The 17,715-nt window shown below is 40.2% G+C and overlaps 1 protein-coding gene across 1 annotated transcript in view; it reads right to left on the bottom strand.

Moving 5' to 3' along the window:
* The window catches only part of sorl1 (sortilin-related receptor, L(DLR class) A repeats containing), a 108,361-nt gene that overhangs the window by 87,354 nt on the left and 3,292 nt on the right, over window positions 1-17,715 (bottom strand). The window contains exons 2-3 of the mRNA XM_020619076.1: window positions 5,997-6,113; window positions 3,294-3,428 (exon numbers count right to left, since the gene is read on the bottom strand). Of these exons, the coding sequence (XP_020474732.1) occupies window positions 3,294-3,428; window positions 5,997-6,113 (252 nt within the window). The remainder of the gene's footprint in view (window positions 1-3,293; window positions 3,429-5,996; window positions 6,114-17,715) is intronic.

Below are 17,715 nucleotides of genomic sequence, written 5' to 3'. Positions count from 1 at the left end.
TCCCTACAGTCAAACACGGTGGAGGTTCACTGATGTTTTGGGGTTGATTTGCTGCTTCAGCCACTGGATGTCTTGACTGTGTGTATGGCTTTATGAAATCTGAAGACCACCAATGAATTCTGGGGCCCAATGTAGGGCCCAGTGTCAGAAAGCTGGGTCTCTGTCAGAGGTCATGGGTTTTACAGCAGGACAATGACCCAGAGCAGACTTCAGAAAGCACCAAAAATGGTTTCACGCAATGAGCTGGAGACTTCTGAAGTGGCCAGCAATGAGTCCAGATCTAAATCCCATAGAGCAGCTGTGGAGAGATCTCAGAACAGCAGCTGGGAGAAGGAACCCTTCAAACCTGAGAGACCTGGAGCAGCTGGCAAAAGAAGAGTGGTCCAGAATTCCACTAGAGAGGTGGAAGAAACTCACTGATGGTTACAGGAAGTGACAGATTTCAGTTATTTTGTCCAGAGGGTGTGCTACCAAATATTAAAGTCAGGGTGTCAATAATTATGTCCAGTCTATTTTTGGAGTTCTGTGTGGAATGGATCAGATTATGTTTTTTTTTCTGCTTTTTTGTGTTCTAATGCACACAAAAGAAATAAACATGAGAATACCAACGAATTTCTGATTGCCACAGTTTTCTGGGAGAAGTGGTGACAGAAATGCAGGCGTGCTGGTATTTTTGTCCATAACTGTATGCTGCCTTCAAGACAACATCTTTTCCAGGGACGCCCATGTATATTTCAACAAGACAATACAAAACCTTATACTGCAAGTTATACTCTTTTTTCTGCTATATTTGTTCTGTGCTATTGCTTAATCTGTCCACTTCCTCTTACCCACTCCCTCTCCTTTTGTTCACCTGAGCCAGACAAATGATCCTATCAGCCCTGTGAGACCATGTGCTGCTGTGTTCGCTGCTGTTGTGACGTACAGAACATAACTGGTAAAATGTAAAATGCGCTATGTAATGATACTATACCAAAGTGATGAAAAATATAAAATTTAATGCCTGTGAACAGAGTGAGTGGGAATAGGGTCAGTTATTTTAACTCAAGGTACATGCATGCTTCTCTGAAAGGATGAGAACGTGCATCCTAGGCTGTGTACAGAAAGATACTGGATCATTCAATCTAATTAAATTAATGATCAATATTTTACATTAAACTTTAAAACCTGATTAATTACAGTAAGATCCCCAGTCCACAAAACCACATACAACTGCCCCACTGTAGGTCACTTCATTAAAATCTGCTCCCAATTTGGAATTGGCTTGGTAATGCCTTCATAAATACTTTTGAGCAAATACCAAACTAGTACCCTAATTCTTATGTCTCTCTTAAGGCTTCAATATGCTTGTCAGGTGGTGTTTTTCCAACAGCACAGGTCAACCCTGCTGAGCCAAGGTGTTTGTGGCAGAGCTGTTGGAAGGATTTTATCTGCTTTGTCAGGTTCTCTTTTGTCACAACTACATCCATTATTATATGTGTTTGTTTGACAAAGGCCTCAGAGCAAAAGTTAAAGCAACAATATGCAGATTTTGAAAATAGCACTATAGGAGGACACTCTGTCACAAACCACTGTGGCCTGCTCCACTGCGCTCCACCCAGCCCCGCACCTACATCCTTGTTGTGTACACTATCTTAGTTAATGCAGGAACTGGGAGCTTGCAAGCCTGTGAATCAGGCACAATGACGTCTTCCAGCAACCAATAACAGCTTGAAACCACAACAGGAGAGGAGTGACAGACCAGAAACATGTTTATATCTCTTGCCTTTCATTGATTGGTTAGAAGTGTACGCTTCTCTCAAAAACTTTAGAATGGAACCCCTCTCCCCGGCAGGGTAGAACCCTTTGACAGCTCCTCTCCTCATTAAGTTGTTTTGGACCATATTTCAACTAAACATATTAGAAGAAAGTTGCACATGTGGCTTTAAGAGGCCAAAGTCACAACAACAAAAGAACTCTGTAGATCTGAATCAGGCAAATGACTTAGTTAGGTCTGTTTTGAGAAACAGTGTACAGAAGAGGTATAACAAAATAATCACAATCCCTACACACAGCGGATTCCACTACTGAAAAATGATCAATCCTAGCTATTGTACTTGGTGCTAGATGTGTTCATTGAGCATGCAGTTGAACAGATAATCCCAGTCTTGTCTATGGAGAATCCTCTTTGCTCCAACATGTTTTCAGAACCTCACCTTTTGTAACAACTTTATTTAGGTACAGCAAACTGAATTTTTATGCAGGAGCATGTGACCATACTGCAGGGCTCCAGACTAACATTTAATACTGGTGCCAGACCTGGTGGCACCACGTCTGTTGTGTAACATAATACGAAAGAATCTGTGATTTTCAGAAATTTCATGATGGTGGTCATTTGGCTGTTACATTTCAATAAAAGCATAAACCAATGAATTGTGCACATGCTTTGCCATTTGTGTATGATTTATTTGCAGCTTGGTTTTTCTTCTGAAGAAGAATTTCTGTTCTTTGCTTATGTCTGTGTTGGACTTCATGCACAGCTCAGCTCCCTCACTCGTCTAATGCCAGCTCATTTTTGGGCTAAAGTTCTTAGTAGCCTACTACTTAAAGAAGGACATGATGGTGGGTTTCAGCCACTACTAACTTCAAACTAGACGAGAGCAAGGCATATGCAGGACGGAAGTGTTTGATCTATCCAGTCCACACTGACCTCCATTCAGCATCTCCGGTCAGAACAGCTGTCTGTCAGCAGGAGGACAGCACGGTCTTCACCAGGCTGACTGACCGCAGAAATGTACTGGAAGTAAAACCAGAAAGCTCACAGTGACACCAGGAGCCTGATCCATCAGAAGAGATTCAAGTAAAAAGTTTCCAACATAAACAGGCTAACAGGTGACCTCCCTGATTGATCAGCTGTCTGTGGAGATTACACTTCAAATGTGCCAAAAGAAAAAACTGACTCGAATCATAAACAAGGGGTTCAGGGATGACGTGTGTCTTGGAGTCAGTGTGGATTGACACATTTGATAGAATGGAAGTCTCTGCTTCGTGAGATGAGTGAGTGAGAAGACCTGTAGATAAACGTTGCAATGACTACTGCTGGGATTGTTATGTCTGTCCACATTTCTACAGTGAGAGCTGTCGTTCGTGCACAACCTGTTTATTTTGTAGGCTCACCCAGTGCAACCATTGAAAAGAGTCAGTTTCTCCTTAAATAAACTTGATCACAAAATGCGACTGATCACTCACAGTCTAGAGCCCTGGATTGGACACATTTGTTTGTAAGGAGTCGCTAGTCTCCGACCGCAACTTACCCTTCTGTTGTCTGCAGGGCTATGGTAGAACTGGGAGATGACCTGCTTGCTGCCATCCTTGAACTTGGCCCCTGAAAGCTGGAACTGGTCTGTAATGAGCATGAAAGTAGTCCCGTAATCATAGGAAACATAAACCTGGAGACAGAGAAGAGAGAAAGAAGCAATCACTGCCTTGTGGTCCATGACAACTGCAAAACTACCCTGAATGATTTACAAACCCCAATCCCAATGAAGTTGGGACACTGTGTAAAATGTAAATAAAAACAGAATACACTGACTTGCAAATCCTTTTTGATCCATATTTAATTGAATACACCACAAAGACAAGATATTTAATGTTCAGACTGATAAACTTTATTGTGCTTTGCAAATATTCACTCATTTTGAATTTGATGCCTGCAATACGTTCCAAAAGAGCTGGGATAGGGATATTTTTACCACTGTGTTACATCACCTTTCCTTTTAACAACACTTAATAAGCGTTTGGGAACTGAGGACACTAATTGTTCAAGCTTTGTAGGTGGAATTCTTTCCCATTCTTGCTTGATGTGCAACTTCAGTTGTTCAACAGTCCGGGGTCTGCGTTGTCGTATTTTGCGCTTCATAATACGCCACACATTTTCAATGGGAGACAGATCTGGACTGCAGGCAGGCCAGTCTAGTACCTGCACTCTTTTACTATGAAGCCACATTGTGGCTTTGGGTTGTTCCGTGCAAAAAAGCTTAAACTGTTGGACTATTTACTCACGCAGTTGTTCACAAAGTGGTGAACTGCGCCCCATCCTTGCTTGTGAATGACTGAGCCTTTTGGGATGATCATTTTATACCCAATCATGGCGCTCACCTGTTTCCAATAAACTTGTTCACATGTGGAATGTTCCAAACAGGTGTTTTTGAGCATTCCTCAACTTTCCCAGTCTTTTGTTGCCCCTGTCCCAGCTCTTTTGGAACGTGTTGCAGGCATCAAATTCAAAATGAGTGAATATTTGCAAAAAACAAAGTTTATCAGTTTGAATATTAAATATCTTGTCTTTGTGGTGTATTTAATTAAATATAGGTCAAAAAGGATTTGCAAGTCCATGTATTCTGTTTTTATTTATGTTTTACATAATGTCCCAACTTCACTGGAATTGGGGTTTGTATACCACCTTTATGTCAAAATCATGATGTAAAAGCATAATTTCTTAATTGCAAATGCCATTATTTAAATTAAATAACATTAACAGTCCCTTAATAGGTTTAGTAACTGCTGTAGCTGCTCTAATAACACAGGTAAATTTATAAAATATAATCACAATTAAATTATAATATTGGTCAGCAAACTACATACTTTCCTTCAATCTTACAGAACTAATGAAATTACTTCATCATTTCTTGACAAGCAAATATAAGGCCACCTTTTACATGATGAAGTTTGCTTACTTAGTTTAATGGTCAATGGTAATCAAGGTTTTTTTTAGGTTTGCAGCAAGAAAAATTAAAGCATTCAGTTTTTGACCCATCTACCCATATTTAACCATTAAAGAGAGGTTCTGTTTCTGCTCCCTATCTTCAAGACACCTAGAAAGGTCAGTGAAGTATGCAGCAGCCAAGATGGGGGAAGTGGAAAAAGAAAGAAGAGGCATGCAATATTCAGTGACTGTGCTTAGTGCTTTTAGTTAGTTGTACTGAAAAAGCTGATGGATGGCTTAATGTGTGGATCTAATATGTCATCACCAGAAACATGAAAAAACATGTTAAGCAAGTGTGAACACAAACACCTTCTGCTGCATTGCTGATTTATTGAGGTAATTGGGTTACAGGTGAAAAGGGAAATACACCGATCAGGCATAAGATTATGACCAGTGGCAGGTGAAGTGAATAACACTGACTACCTGTTACAGTGGCACCTGTCAGTGTGTGGGGTATATTAGGCACCAAGTGAACATTCAGTCCTCAAAGCTGATGTGTTGGAAGCAGGAAAATGGACAAGTGTAAGGATCTGAGTGACTTTGACAAGGGCCAAACTGCGATGGTGAGATGACTGGGTCAGAGCATCTCCCACACTGCAGGTCTTGGTGGGTGTTGTTGGCCTGCAGTGGTTAGTACCTACCAACAGTGTCTAAGGAAGGACAAATGGTGAACTGGAGACAGGGTCATGGACGCCCACGGCTCACTGATGATGAGGTTGATCTACTGTAGATTAAACTTTTAACTTCCATTTGTACTTTTCAAAAGATTAAAATGTATTTGAATCTTTGTTAAAATGGTTGAAAATGAGAAACACTGTCCCTTGGTCTCTATGAAGAGAAAGAGTCAGGGGCTGTAGTGGTGATATCACACCTAGAGTAGTGAGGCTGTTGGATTGGTCTAAAACATTCTCTCTAACTCATCCTCACGACCACAGTTTCACTCCTTTCACACAAGTTTTTCACTGAATTGTAGCCACATCTGTGCTCTTCCTGACAGTAGAACTGTGGAAGCAAATGGATTCACAGAAGATGCACAGTGAGCTGCAGAGTGACACAAGTGCCAACCAGCTACCACATTGACTCCTATGTAAACAGTATTAGGCAGGTGGTCATCATGTTAGGCCTGATCGGTGTATAAGACTGATAAGATGCCATGAAAACTAGGTGAGGTTATAGCTATACAAGAGTCATGAGCATGCATGTTTTACATTTCATGCAACTACTATGCATAGATGTGTCCACGTGTACTTACTGAGCTGCTTTTAGGCCCAGTGGCACTAGCGCTGTCTCGGGCCAAGGCTACAATGACATTGCTCTTCTCTCCAGCCCAGTGGACCACCATCTGGTTGTGGGAGTCATTCAGGTTAGCCTGCAGGAAAAAAAGACACTGATGAGGCAAATAAATCTGAGGAAACCCTGCACACAAGCTATCTTCAGACTAATGCAAAATTACACTTTGCTGCAGATTAATGGCACTGATCTTGAAAGGAGTGACATGATAAATAGGAAAAATGAAATGACATATCAAAATACTTACAACCATTGTGTTCTAGGTTCTGAACTATTAAATAAAGATACTAATAATAAAAACTAGAAGATGTAGAACTACATCATTCAACATTGTTATTACTGCTGTGAATATGTTTCATAAGAATGACAGTAACAAACCAGCCAAAAGATGAAGACACTTCACCAGACATCAGACTTACTGTATGTCACGACAGTAAAACCAGGCACAGAGTGAAGCTCATTTCACGTCATTCGTTTCTGAAACTAAAAATGCACTAACTTCCTCTTTTCAGATGACCGACTGTCAAAACAAAACTATATCAAAAGATACAGATGAGCAACACTCAAAGATCTGAACCAGTTTTCGAGGCTTTGACCTGATACGACCTCATGCTCAAGAGAATGTTCATAAAACAAGAAAAATCTCATTAAATGACCAAATTAACTTACAAGAAGAAAGGTACATTAGTCAACAATCTATATGCACAGTTAGCAGGGGATTTACCATGTAATGACCTAAAATACCTATAGATATATATCAGTGCATATCTTGTGGACTACAGTCTAACATTTACAGTAATCTGTGCCATTTACTGCCAACAGGAGACTTCTGCTCCAACTTTAGTTGTCAGGGCAGTGGGCTGGCAGCAAGCCTGGGGAGAAGTGCGACCTGAGGGTCAAACTCAAGGAGCAAATGTACTGCTTGCAAACAGCCCATAACCCATGAGATCCACAGATCACACAACTACAAATACTAAACAAAGCAAAGTAAAAAGCCCTCAGGAGAGGCCTATAAGATGAACATAATGTGAACTAGCTAACAACACTATGCTGCAGCACCACAGGAGGTGTGTCGATCAGCACTGGACGTAGATCCTGAAAACTGTTTTACTGCAGAATCAAAGTACTTCACAATACTTGTCGCTTACTTGCTACATTCATTGTCTATTTCCATGTATAGGGTGAGTAATAACTCTCAATAACACATACTAATTCCACTACAGTACACCTCCCATCATATACACACACCATCTCATCTCTGCACTGCTTTCTTTGCCTTTTCTTTTATTGATGATTCTACAGGGGACAGGCCTCTGAAAGGACTCTTTAATTGCCTCAAAGCCTTGTTCTGCCCTTGCCTAGTGGCTCACACTGTAGTAAACAACAAAGACCTTTACTGTCCCTGTCAGCTGCGATCAGACACAACGCTCAATCCAGTACTGCTTTATAACATCTGCTATCACAACATTGACGTAGATGAACACGTCAGCATGAAGAACTGGAGTGTAATAGCATATCCACTGTGAAATATCTCAGCAGTTAGCATAAAGATTTGGAATCAACAATAATCTTACAAGCATACATAAAAAGGCAGTGACACTAATATCTCCACACACAGTGGCCTCACAAATCTACAAATAGGGTAGACTGCAGGACAAAAAAACAGAAAACTCTTCATCACAAAATAACTCCAGAAGAGACTCAAACATCAGAATTATTTCCTTTAGCATGATTTAAGTTATTGCCAGAAAATAGCAACGCTACAATCCTGCAAGACTCGGCTGTATGTCACCAGCAAGACCCAAACACAACCTTTCCTCATGTAACACCCAACAAAGGGATGACTATGAGTTGCTGTCATGAAGCCAACTTGAATGATATACAACTTGCTTTTCTGTCTCTTGCTTTAGCAGTCTGTCCTCTGCACCCCCTCCTCTCCATCCTCCTCATCTCACCTCCCTCAGGGTCGCCTCAGTAAAAGCCAGGGCTGTCTTGCAGTCCCAGTAAATCTGTGCATTTTAGGCCTCATTGGCTGCAGTGCCAGTGGGTCAAAAGATGCCAGTGGTTCTGCAGACTGATACAGCTGAAGAATGATGATGACTGTATAAAATATATTTGCCAGGTTGCAGTGAATTTCAGCAAAAGTTAGCCTGATACTGTGAGAGGTCTAGCTGCTAGCAGCTAGCAGTTGTTAGCCACTATCTGTAAACAGATAGTGGCTCAAAATTTAGTGCCAGCACTAAACATGAGCTATCTCTTCCATAATGAGGAGCACTTGTATGCTGTACCATAAGAGCTCCCTGTTATCTTCCTATGCGACATAACAGCTCTGTTAAAAGTTCAATAAACTGCTACTCCAGCCTGCACAGAACTGGCTTTATGGTTTGGCTAACAACTGTAGACTCAGATTACAGACAGATGCAAACTGATATAAGGTTATGAAATACTATCCAAAACTATCAGTACTACATGCCAGAGAAAGTAGGCAAACTAACATCACAGCAACAGACAGTTAAATGTGGAAAAAAGAAGAGGTGCCATGTCAATTTGCTTTCCAACAAGGTAACATCTGATGACTAACTTGTAAAGTCACACGTAATGACCCACAATGTGGAGAACAATAATTTTATTTGTCAAATTACTGCTGTTACATACAGACACAGCTATACTACACATGCGTACTTTACTGTCAAATGTCTACTACATAAATGTAAATGCAGTAGGCACTGCAGCCTCTCCGCTGTCTAGTAAACATCAGCTCAAACACTACTATGTGGTCATCTAGCCATGTCTACACGTGACGACACCAGTCACTCGTTCTAAAATTCATTCACAACTTTGAATCAATGATTCATAATAGTAGTAGCAAAGCTGTAACTTCTCACTTAACGAGTGTTTTAGAGGGTAAAACATATAGTGACAGAGGCCTCGAGCCTGTTGCTATATAATATATCGTTACATATTATCATGTATTAGAAGAGTTGGATCTCCGAACACAGACAGGAGCTGTTCACAGATGGTCTGTCGTCAACGTTGTCATGTGTTTGTGTGTGTGAGAGAGAGAAATGGGGCAGAACATGGAGAGAATGAGCAAATAGATGCGTTGGGGATAGCACTACGTTTAAAAGCAGAAGAGGCAGCGTTCATAAATATTATATACATACTGTATATAGGCATTTCAAGCTACTGTATCTAAATTATGATAAGGATGACCACCAAAATCCGATCATTTGTTTCGTGGGCCATATCATACTTCTCCAGGAAATATCATGAAAGCCTGTTCATTACTTTTTGAGTGTAGCTGTTAAACAAACGCCGGCAAAACATAACCTTTGCAGGGGTAACAAGGAGGATAATATAACTTCTTTTGCTGGGGTAAAAATATACATGACAAAGGCAGGAGGGCTAATGCAGTTCTAGTGCTGTATGTCAATGAGATTCAATCCTTCTTCTGGAGGCAAACTGTCCAACGTGCTTTCCATCTTTACCTGCTCTGCTACACCTACTAATGACCTTCAGGTTTACTGACTCGCTTATATTGAGCAAATCAAGAGTTGTAATGATTTTTGATTAAAAACACTGCTGTATGACAGTCAGAGTGAATGTATTACAGCCAGTCAATAAGACCTTGAGAGCCAACAGACTGACACAGTGAATTTATCACCATCTTAATGGTCCGTTATTGTCTCTGTGGAAAGAAAGATGTAGGATTTATATCTGCACAGCCACACAATGCTCAAATACAAAAAAAATCTGCTTGTCTAACACATCACACAGGGCAGAAGAACTACAATGTACAGTATTATAACTGAGCCTACAATTGACTTCCAGTCACAATTTTCAGCTTCCATGGTTATGGCTTATGAAGACCCTCTGGTTTATGTTCAGGAATCTTCAGTATTGTGGCTATAAGGCTGATAGTGGTGATCACAGAACTAAGTTATATTGCGCCTTCATCTAGTGTAACAGACTATTTCTGCCCATGTGCAATGGTCAACATGGGCTCTTGCACTCACTGAGCCAACAAAACTGACAAAAAGACTTTTAGAAAACCTTATGTGGCTCTATTAAAACCTGGTTAAACAGTGCTTCCTCTAAGTTCGCCCATTTTGGGTGCAAAAGGGGAACTGCTATCTAATAGTGACTTTATTAGATAGGACCTTCAGCCCTGTGTGAAAAATTGCAGCTCTCTTATTCATTTAAATGAAGCCGGTTCATCGGGACAGTGGGGGTGCCAACAACAAGCATTTTGGCAGAACACTAGATGATTGTCCAGCAAAGGTGAACCTGGCTCAGCTTTTGCAGCAATGCAGTATCATCTGACATTGTGCTCTCCAATCAAATACAGTATATGCAGGCATTCAGTATATTTCTACTGTTGACCTTGCGATCATTGTAGATCGCAGTGAAAGCTTTTCACAGTTGTCTGTGAGTATTTCAAAACGGTCACTCCGGCTGGGCTTCCAGGGTCACATTTCATTGTTATACCAATACCTTAAACAAAATGCCCCCTAACAACAGCAACTGTCCTGAAATGACTTTTGAGACAAAACCTGAGGTCTAATTTCCTGGAGCATTGCTCAACCAGTGTTTGTCTTATTACATCTTACATCTTGCCATGTTCACTCACTTCAGAAAGTCCCTTTACATGCTTAGTTGTGTGACATCCTGAGCAAAGAATCTGTTTCTTTTCATTAACAAGCCCTTAAATGTAGCTGAGAAATTGGCTGCATTCTTTATTTGTGCTTGGATCCAAATGAAAAGAACTTGGTCTTGTCAAGCTGCAGAGGTTTCAGCTGGGTGTCTGACAACAGCTAAAAGATATCTTTACCAGTTACACAAGCCTCAGTTAATGTATTGATTATTTAGAGCGGGACCAGTGTGATTTATAGTCCCACCCAAAGTTTCTGCAGTGTTTATTATTCACAAAGCTGGTAATTGCCATAGAAACTTGTACATGAAAAGCCTAATACAAACCTAGATGTAACATAGCAAACCGGCCTCTTGTAGCATTAGTCATCCAGACAAGCCAGATATACTGTATCTCATCAGAGTATTAGCAATGTAAGTGAAATTTAGGCAAGGCACCTTTATTTGAATAGCACATTTCATACAGAGAAGCAATTCAAAGTTCTTCACATAGGCAAAGAGAGCACCGTTAATTAAATTCTAGACAACGATGCTAAACCAGTCTCTTACAATAAGCGTCTGTGCCAGGAGCAAATCAGCAGCAGAGCCAGTCTCAAACAATGACATCACCTCTGCAGGACTGGCAGCCAATGGAGGCTGGCTGCACTCTCATCGGGCACTGAGCACTCTCCAGTTTGCATGTATAAGTTAGCCTGGGCTGCTAGCAACCAGCATATTTGTGGCTACAGGGAGGACACTGCTGTCCCCACAATGTGACAGCAGATTTAGCTTCTTTTTAGATTAGCCTTCACTGATAGGGGGCAGGATTTGGATGAATAGAGACAAAGTAAAACTTAAAAAGATATGAAAACAAAGATAAATTGGCCAACGCATTTGTGTGGATGAAAGTGAATGTTTAAAAGGTTCTAATGAGACCTGTTTCTGTAAAGTAATGAGGCACTAAATAGAAACTGATGAATATATTTAAGTTCTTCTTTAAGGCTGAATTAGAAAGCTTTGCTTGAAACATCTTGACAGCAGCTCCACAAATTCAGACACAATGTTTCCATGCTGGAGCTCCTGTAAGTGTTGCATTATCGCAAAGTGAGAGTCAGTATGCTTTGAGAATAAGAAATGGCATGCCAGTATTAAAGATGTGTGTGTCATGACGGTGTGTGCAAGTGTGTCAGAGAGAGTGTGTATGGTGGATACAGCTTCTGCTACTCTAAACACTGCTCCAGCTCATGGTGATTTAGTGTCCTTCTGTTGGATTTTACACCAGTTCAAATACAGTGTGCCTTCACTCAAATGCATAAATCACACACACAGAGTGGTAGTCCGTCATGATCTGGGTTTTGTTTCCAACTTTGGTGTCAAACTTGTAAGGACAGTTTGACAGTGAACTGCCACAGATTATCTCAGTCCACTATTAATTTGGGTTACATGAATGCGATGTGACTACTCATTACTTTTATATTAATAACAAATCACACGACTGCAGTTCTCATCATTTTTAATGGAGCTTTCAGCTCATTATAGCCTGCAGCATTACTGTTGTGGTTGGGTTCCATGGCTCTCATCCAACTGCTTGAGTGAAGATGACTTTACAGAAGGTGAAAGAAAACTTTTCAGTAACACACATCTCCATCATCTCCACCTCAAATCCCTGTGATTCCCTGTGAATGAATGAATATAAACGTAGTGACTGCATGCCAATAGTTTCTTTTACTAATGAGAGAGAAGGCAAAAAAACATAAGTTACACAAACATAACTCAAGTTCTTACCTATATGTATGTATGTATGTAGTCCAATGCCGTTTTCTATCACAGAGTGAAAGAAAGCATGCAAACCATTACTGCGGGGAGTATAATTATGACATAACTCAATGAGACGTGTCCAGCATTACAAAGGTGTTATCAGTTAGACGAATCACAGGCTCAACCATAAATCAAAACTAAAGTTGTATTTACAGAGGGGCTCCCGTTAAACCCTTTGGTTGACACAAGATATTACAAAACTCTGCATTACATTCAGTTCCAATATTTTTCAACAGTCAGAGCAAACTTTTCAGAATATAAGCAGCAAACACTGGACATAAATTTACATTAAAAATGATATAAAATTCCCTTCAAACTCGACTGACCCTGTTCCTTTCCAAAAAACTGAAACATAAAATGAATCACTTCCTCAAAAGATTCACGATGATGGTAAAAATAGAAATACATCATAACATGCCACAACATGCAGTACAAATGTGTGCAGATTCACTGCATGGCTTCTCACTGTTTATTTACACTCCACACTAGTGCGAGCACATGATGATTAAGAGGGGGAGACCAGGAACAGCCGCGACACGTCACTGAGAAACAACAGCTGGGTAAACAGTAGGTACAATGATGTAAAGCTGTTGCTCCTCTCCTGTGAAAAGCTCTGCAAGCTAAGCTTTGACACCAGGCTTAGATTTCTAAACAGCAGAAATACAGCTAATTAAATACATGGGAAATTAATTCAAAATAGTCAAGCATGTTATATGTGCAGGAGAACAAAGGTTTTAAGTCAATTACTCAATGTTCCACACAGGGCTGGGCGATATGGCCAACAGTATCATCACAATATTTTTAAATACTGATCAAGACCAATAATTATCGATTTAATACCACTACTGAAGAAGGAATCATATTCATCACATCAAGAATGTCTTACGGTCAGTAACACCGAACATAAACATCATACAAGAAAACTCCACAGATGCTTTTTAACTGGAATTTCACAGAGTATAACTTATGTACTCTTTTCATAATTATTTACTGAGACGGTTGAACAGAACAGTGCCTTGTTAATGTTATTTTGCAACGCCAGTGTTTTTGCTGCTGTGACAAATCCACATCTACTGTGAAAAAGACCAATGTTTTAAAGGCATACTCCACCAATCTTACAGATACAGATCAGTGAAAACTGTGGTAATGTCTTCTGTAGCTCTGAAGAAGTCTGAGAAAGTAAGGCTGATGACTGCACAGTGATGTCATTAAGGGGTATCTCAAACTTCATTTAACAGATAGGCTGCATTTAGGGGTGTGCGATATATATCATCACTCACTTTACAAAAAATGTAAAAGATACCTTGAGAGTCCACACATTCACTGCGACATGAAGCCTAGGTCGACACACCTCTGCCCAGCGGCTTAAAAACACATTAGAGAAGTTAATTTAATTGAAAGACGTGGATCACCCTCACTCATACAGAGGTACTTTGGCTTTGAAAGATAGACATTGCTCAAACAATGGTAATCTGGAAACTACCGGTATGTCAGAAATTAGTTGCCATTTCACCATCTGCGTGCGAACTAACCACCGCACAGTATATGCAGACTATGAAAAGCTTCTAGAGTGAACTGTCGATGACAGGACTAAACCAGCCAAGGTACCAGAGCAAAAACACACTCAGCAAACTTTAGCAGAATCATTCTGCAAAAGTCATTTCAATGTCTGTGTATTGTTGTACTTTAATGCTTCAGTTTTAAGTAAATCACTATATGAAATATGTTGTTTCCATTAATATCATATGCCATTAACAAGAGCAACCTAGTAGAATATAAAATATAGAATACAAAACAAACATTTTTATGGATGCAAAATTGCAGCTTATTGTTACTGATTTAAAAAAATCCACATATAATTTTTTGTCAATATCGCACACCCATAGCTGCATTATGAACTTTCGAATGATGTTGAAATTTAACTGTTGCTCTAAATTTTTTGTCATGTCATTCTGACTATGAAAGAAGACTAACTCCAAATTATTTAAAGGGCCCCATAGCATGCTTTTCCTTTTTTTGACTTATCTACCATGTTACAACAGTGAACTATCATCTTGGACATGACCTAAAGCTCAAAAAATTAGGTGTACATATGTTCTAGTATTTCTATGTAAAGACACCTTGGTTTATACACATCTCGCAAGCTCTCCCGCTCGTGAGACTTTTTTTTCTAACAATTTAAAGTCTTACATGATAGTTTAAGGATCTTCCTTGAATGGTCACAATCTCGAGGCAGTTGCGCGTTCATGTGAGCCTGCCTGACATCCACTGGTGCCATTTTAAAAGCAGATTTTTTCTACTGCATGGGGTTTTGCGGATGTATTTTACCTCCTGCCGCTGCACTGTGACCAGAGGATGTGGAGAAAAATACAGGGCCTGAGGTTACTGCATGACTGGGAATGTTCCTGTACAGGGACTCGCTGTTTTACCTGAACAGGTCTAACCTAAGAGCAGCTGCCAGTGAAGCCCCCTGGGGCAGTGTATGATCAGCTGATCAACACTGGATTCCCCCAGAGCACAGTACCTGTTTGTTTTGACTGCTTGAGACCAGTGTGTCTGCTGGATGTGATGCATTGCCAGTTAGCGAGAGGATTCTAAGGGTCCATGATGTTATTGTCGGTGTGACGCTACTGGTTAATTTCACTACTTTGGGACTGTATGTGATCGTGTGGGGGAAGACACAATGATAACTGGTTGGATTTACCGAGTCTTGTATTATTTGAGGCATTGTCATTGTCGAAAACATTGCTTATTTATCAGTGTTTTTGTTCCCCCGGTCAAGATGTGTTTCCTCTAAGAGCCACTATCTCGCCTCATGCCAGGTCAGTTACCCACAGATTAGGTCAACAGGTTCATGAATTATGTATGCAAACTGTGAGTTCAATCACCCAACTGGGACAGCAAGTACTGGAACAAACACTTAACAAGGTAAACATTTAATGACCTACTCTGCTGGTCACATCTTTCATATGATGAAACCTGAACCTGATCTGACTCTCTGGGGGCTATTTGTCCTGTCTGCTGTGTTTGGACTGCGGGTGTCACAGGGAAGCAGCACAGTCAGCATGAGACAGCAGGACAGAGAGAAACACTTCCCTCTATTCACATCCTGTTGCTGATTCTGGGTTTGTCAATTACAGACACACACAATGATTGACATTCACGCTGCCTTATCTGTCCTGTCTGTGTTCTTTGAATAATTCTCTACTGTGCTCAAAAGCAGAATTACTAGGGGCGTAATGGAACAGTTAAGAGAAGAACACGCTTCAGGCTAAATTAACTGATGATTTGTAGAAGAATACAAGAAATACCTGCACACAAATTATATTTCTTTAATTTTTATTGATATAGTCTAACGGTAATTTACCCAGTTCAATCCCAGCTTTTCAGAGGACAGTGCACAACTAGAACAACAAGGAAGCTCAGGCTCAAAATGGCCATAAACCTGAGTGGGCATACGGACAAAGATCATCCTCTCTGTTGCCTATACACCTGTTTGAAGCATTGGGATTTTTCTGATTTTAACTTCTTTTCTGTGTGTACAGATGCAAACACATTAAGGGTAAGCAGGTGGACAGAGCGGGTTAGTGGACGGAGACAGATAAGGGAGATGAGAGCACACACCACACTGCCTGGACCGTGATGTGATCACAATGACACAACCACAGTTTCATCAAAAAGAAACCAAAACCGTGAACCAAATGTCTATGGCCTGGGTTCGCGGGTTCCATTTCAAAACTGTTACATCTGACGTACAAATTACATTATCATTTCCTTAATTTCATAGCTTGTTTTTATGAAATTTGCGTTTAGCAGTGAATAGAGTCTTATCATTCACTGTGGGCTCAGATCTTTAACTATTTTGGTAAGTGGGGGATTTATCCTTTATAAGGTTACTTAACTCTATCAATTACAAAAGCTGTTCTTGTACATTTTCTACAAATCGGCTAACAGTTTCAGCACTACTTCTACTTACTGTGGAAAGTATCACCTTTGAGGCACAGATTAACTTTACCTTTACAAGTCTAACTTTGTTTATGGTGTGTACCCAAACAACAAGGTCCCAAACCAGTTTGGTGCTCAGAAAGTCCCTGCTCTAACTCACTTTCATTTTCCACTTGTAGGTGAAATGTTTTCCTAGTTGATCATGTTTCACTGAGGCTCCTACAGATTGTTCTCAGATGCTGCCTATTACACTTCTTCAGTTATGGTGTTACTCTGTGTGTTTTCAGTAGCTTTATAAAACTGAAAGGTTTGCAGAGTGCAGCAGTCCAGTGCAAGAAGTCAGCCTACGGATGACACGTCTTTGTAATAAATGACAATGCGATAGAGCAGTCACAGTTGGCTTTTCTTTTGTCATTGTCACTTTAGGGCTAAGAATTTTGTCTGTTGACTCAGATTGGGCTGCACTATCTGTTCTTTCTTTTTTTTTTTACCTTATATATAGCCTGAAAATTAGTAATCAGATGCAAAAAAGTGACAGGAACATATTTCTGAGCATTTAAAAATCAATAGAGAGCTGCATATGATGCAAGATTTAAACTGAGACCTATTTATAAACTGACAATATATAATGCTGGGCTGCCATATAGATTTGTTGGAATAATGAGAGAGGTGGCACACTTGTATTTCTGTTGGAACAATGTTCTTATAAGCTATTTTTTTCTTTTGAGACATAGATGCAGCCTAGTTTTCCAACACGTTTGAACTAGTTAACCAGCGCATGTTGTTACGTTGGATGCGTGCCAGCTTGCACTGCTAAAGAATATAACATATATTTATGATTCACCTAATTAATAATTTCTCACTCAAATGTTTTCCCATTGCATTTTGTGAGCTTCCTACTCCCATTCAGATGGATGCATGTCACAGAAACATAAGAAAAACAAACTGGATGCACATACGCAAAACTCGCTGCAGCATCACGACCATCAATGTTTTTTCTATTGTAAAAGTAGACTGCGATGTTTGAAAACACTTCTGATAATGTACAAATCTCACCTTTATGTGTCTTGTCCTAGTGGATTTTGCTGCCCTTTTCTCCTTGTTCTGGGCAGCACTTTGCTAAATAGGGTCGTTAGACCTTAATACATTCATAGTACAGTGTCACCATTGACGTGGTATTGAGCAAACTGGCGCTTGGCATATGAAAATGAGGAGAAGACAAAATAATGGGGGCTGGCACTGCCTTCTATTGTAGATCACACTAGCTGACATATATATATATATATACA

This window comes from Monopterus albus, unplaced genomic scaffold (genome assembly GCF_001952655.1).
Source record: "Monopterus albus unplaced genomic scaffold, M_albus_1.0 scaffold214.1, whole genome shotgun sequence".
Lineage (NCBI taxonomy): Eukaryota > Metazoa > Chordata > Actinopteri > Synbranchiformes > Synbranchidae > Monopterus > Monopterus albus.
This window is presented reverse-complemented; position numbering and strand designations above follow the sequence as displayed.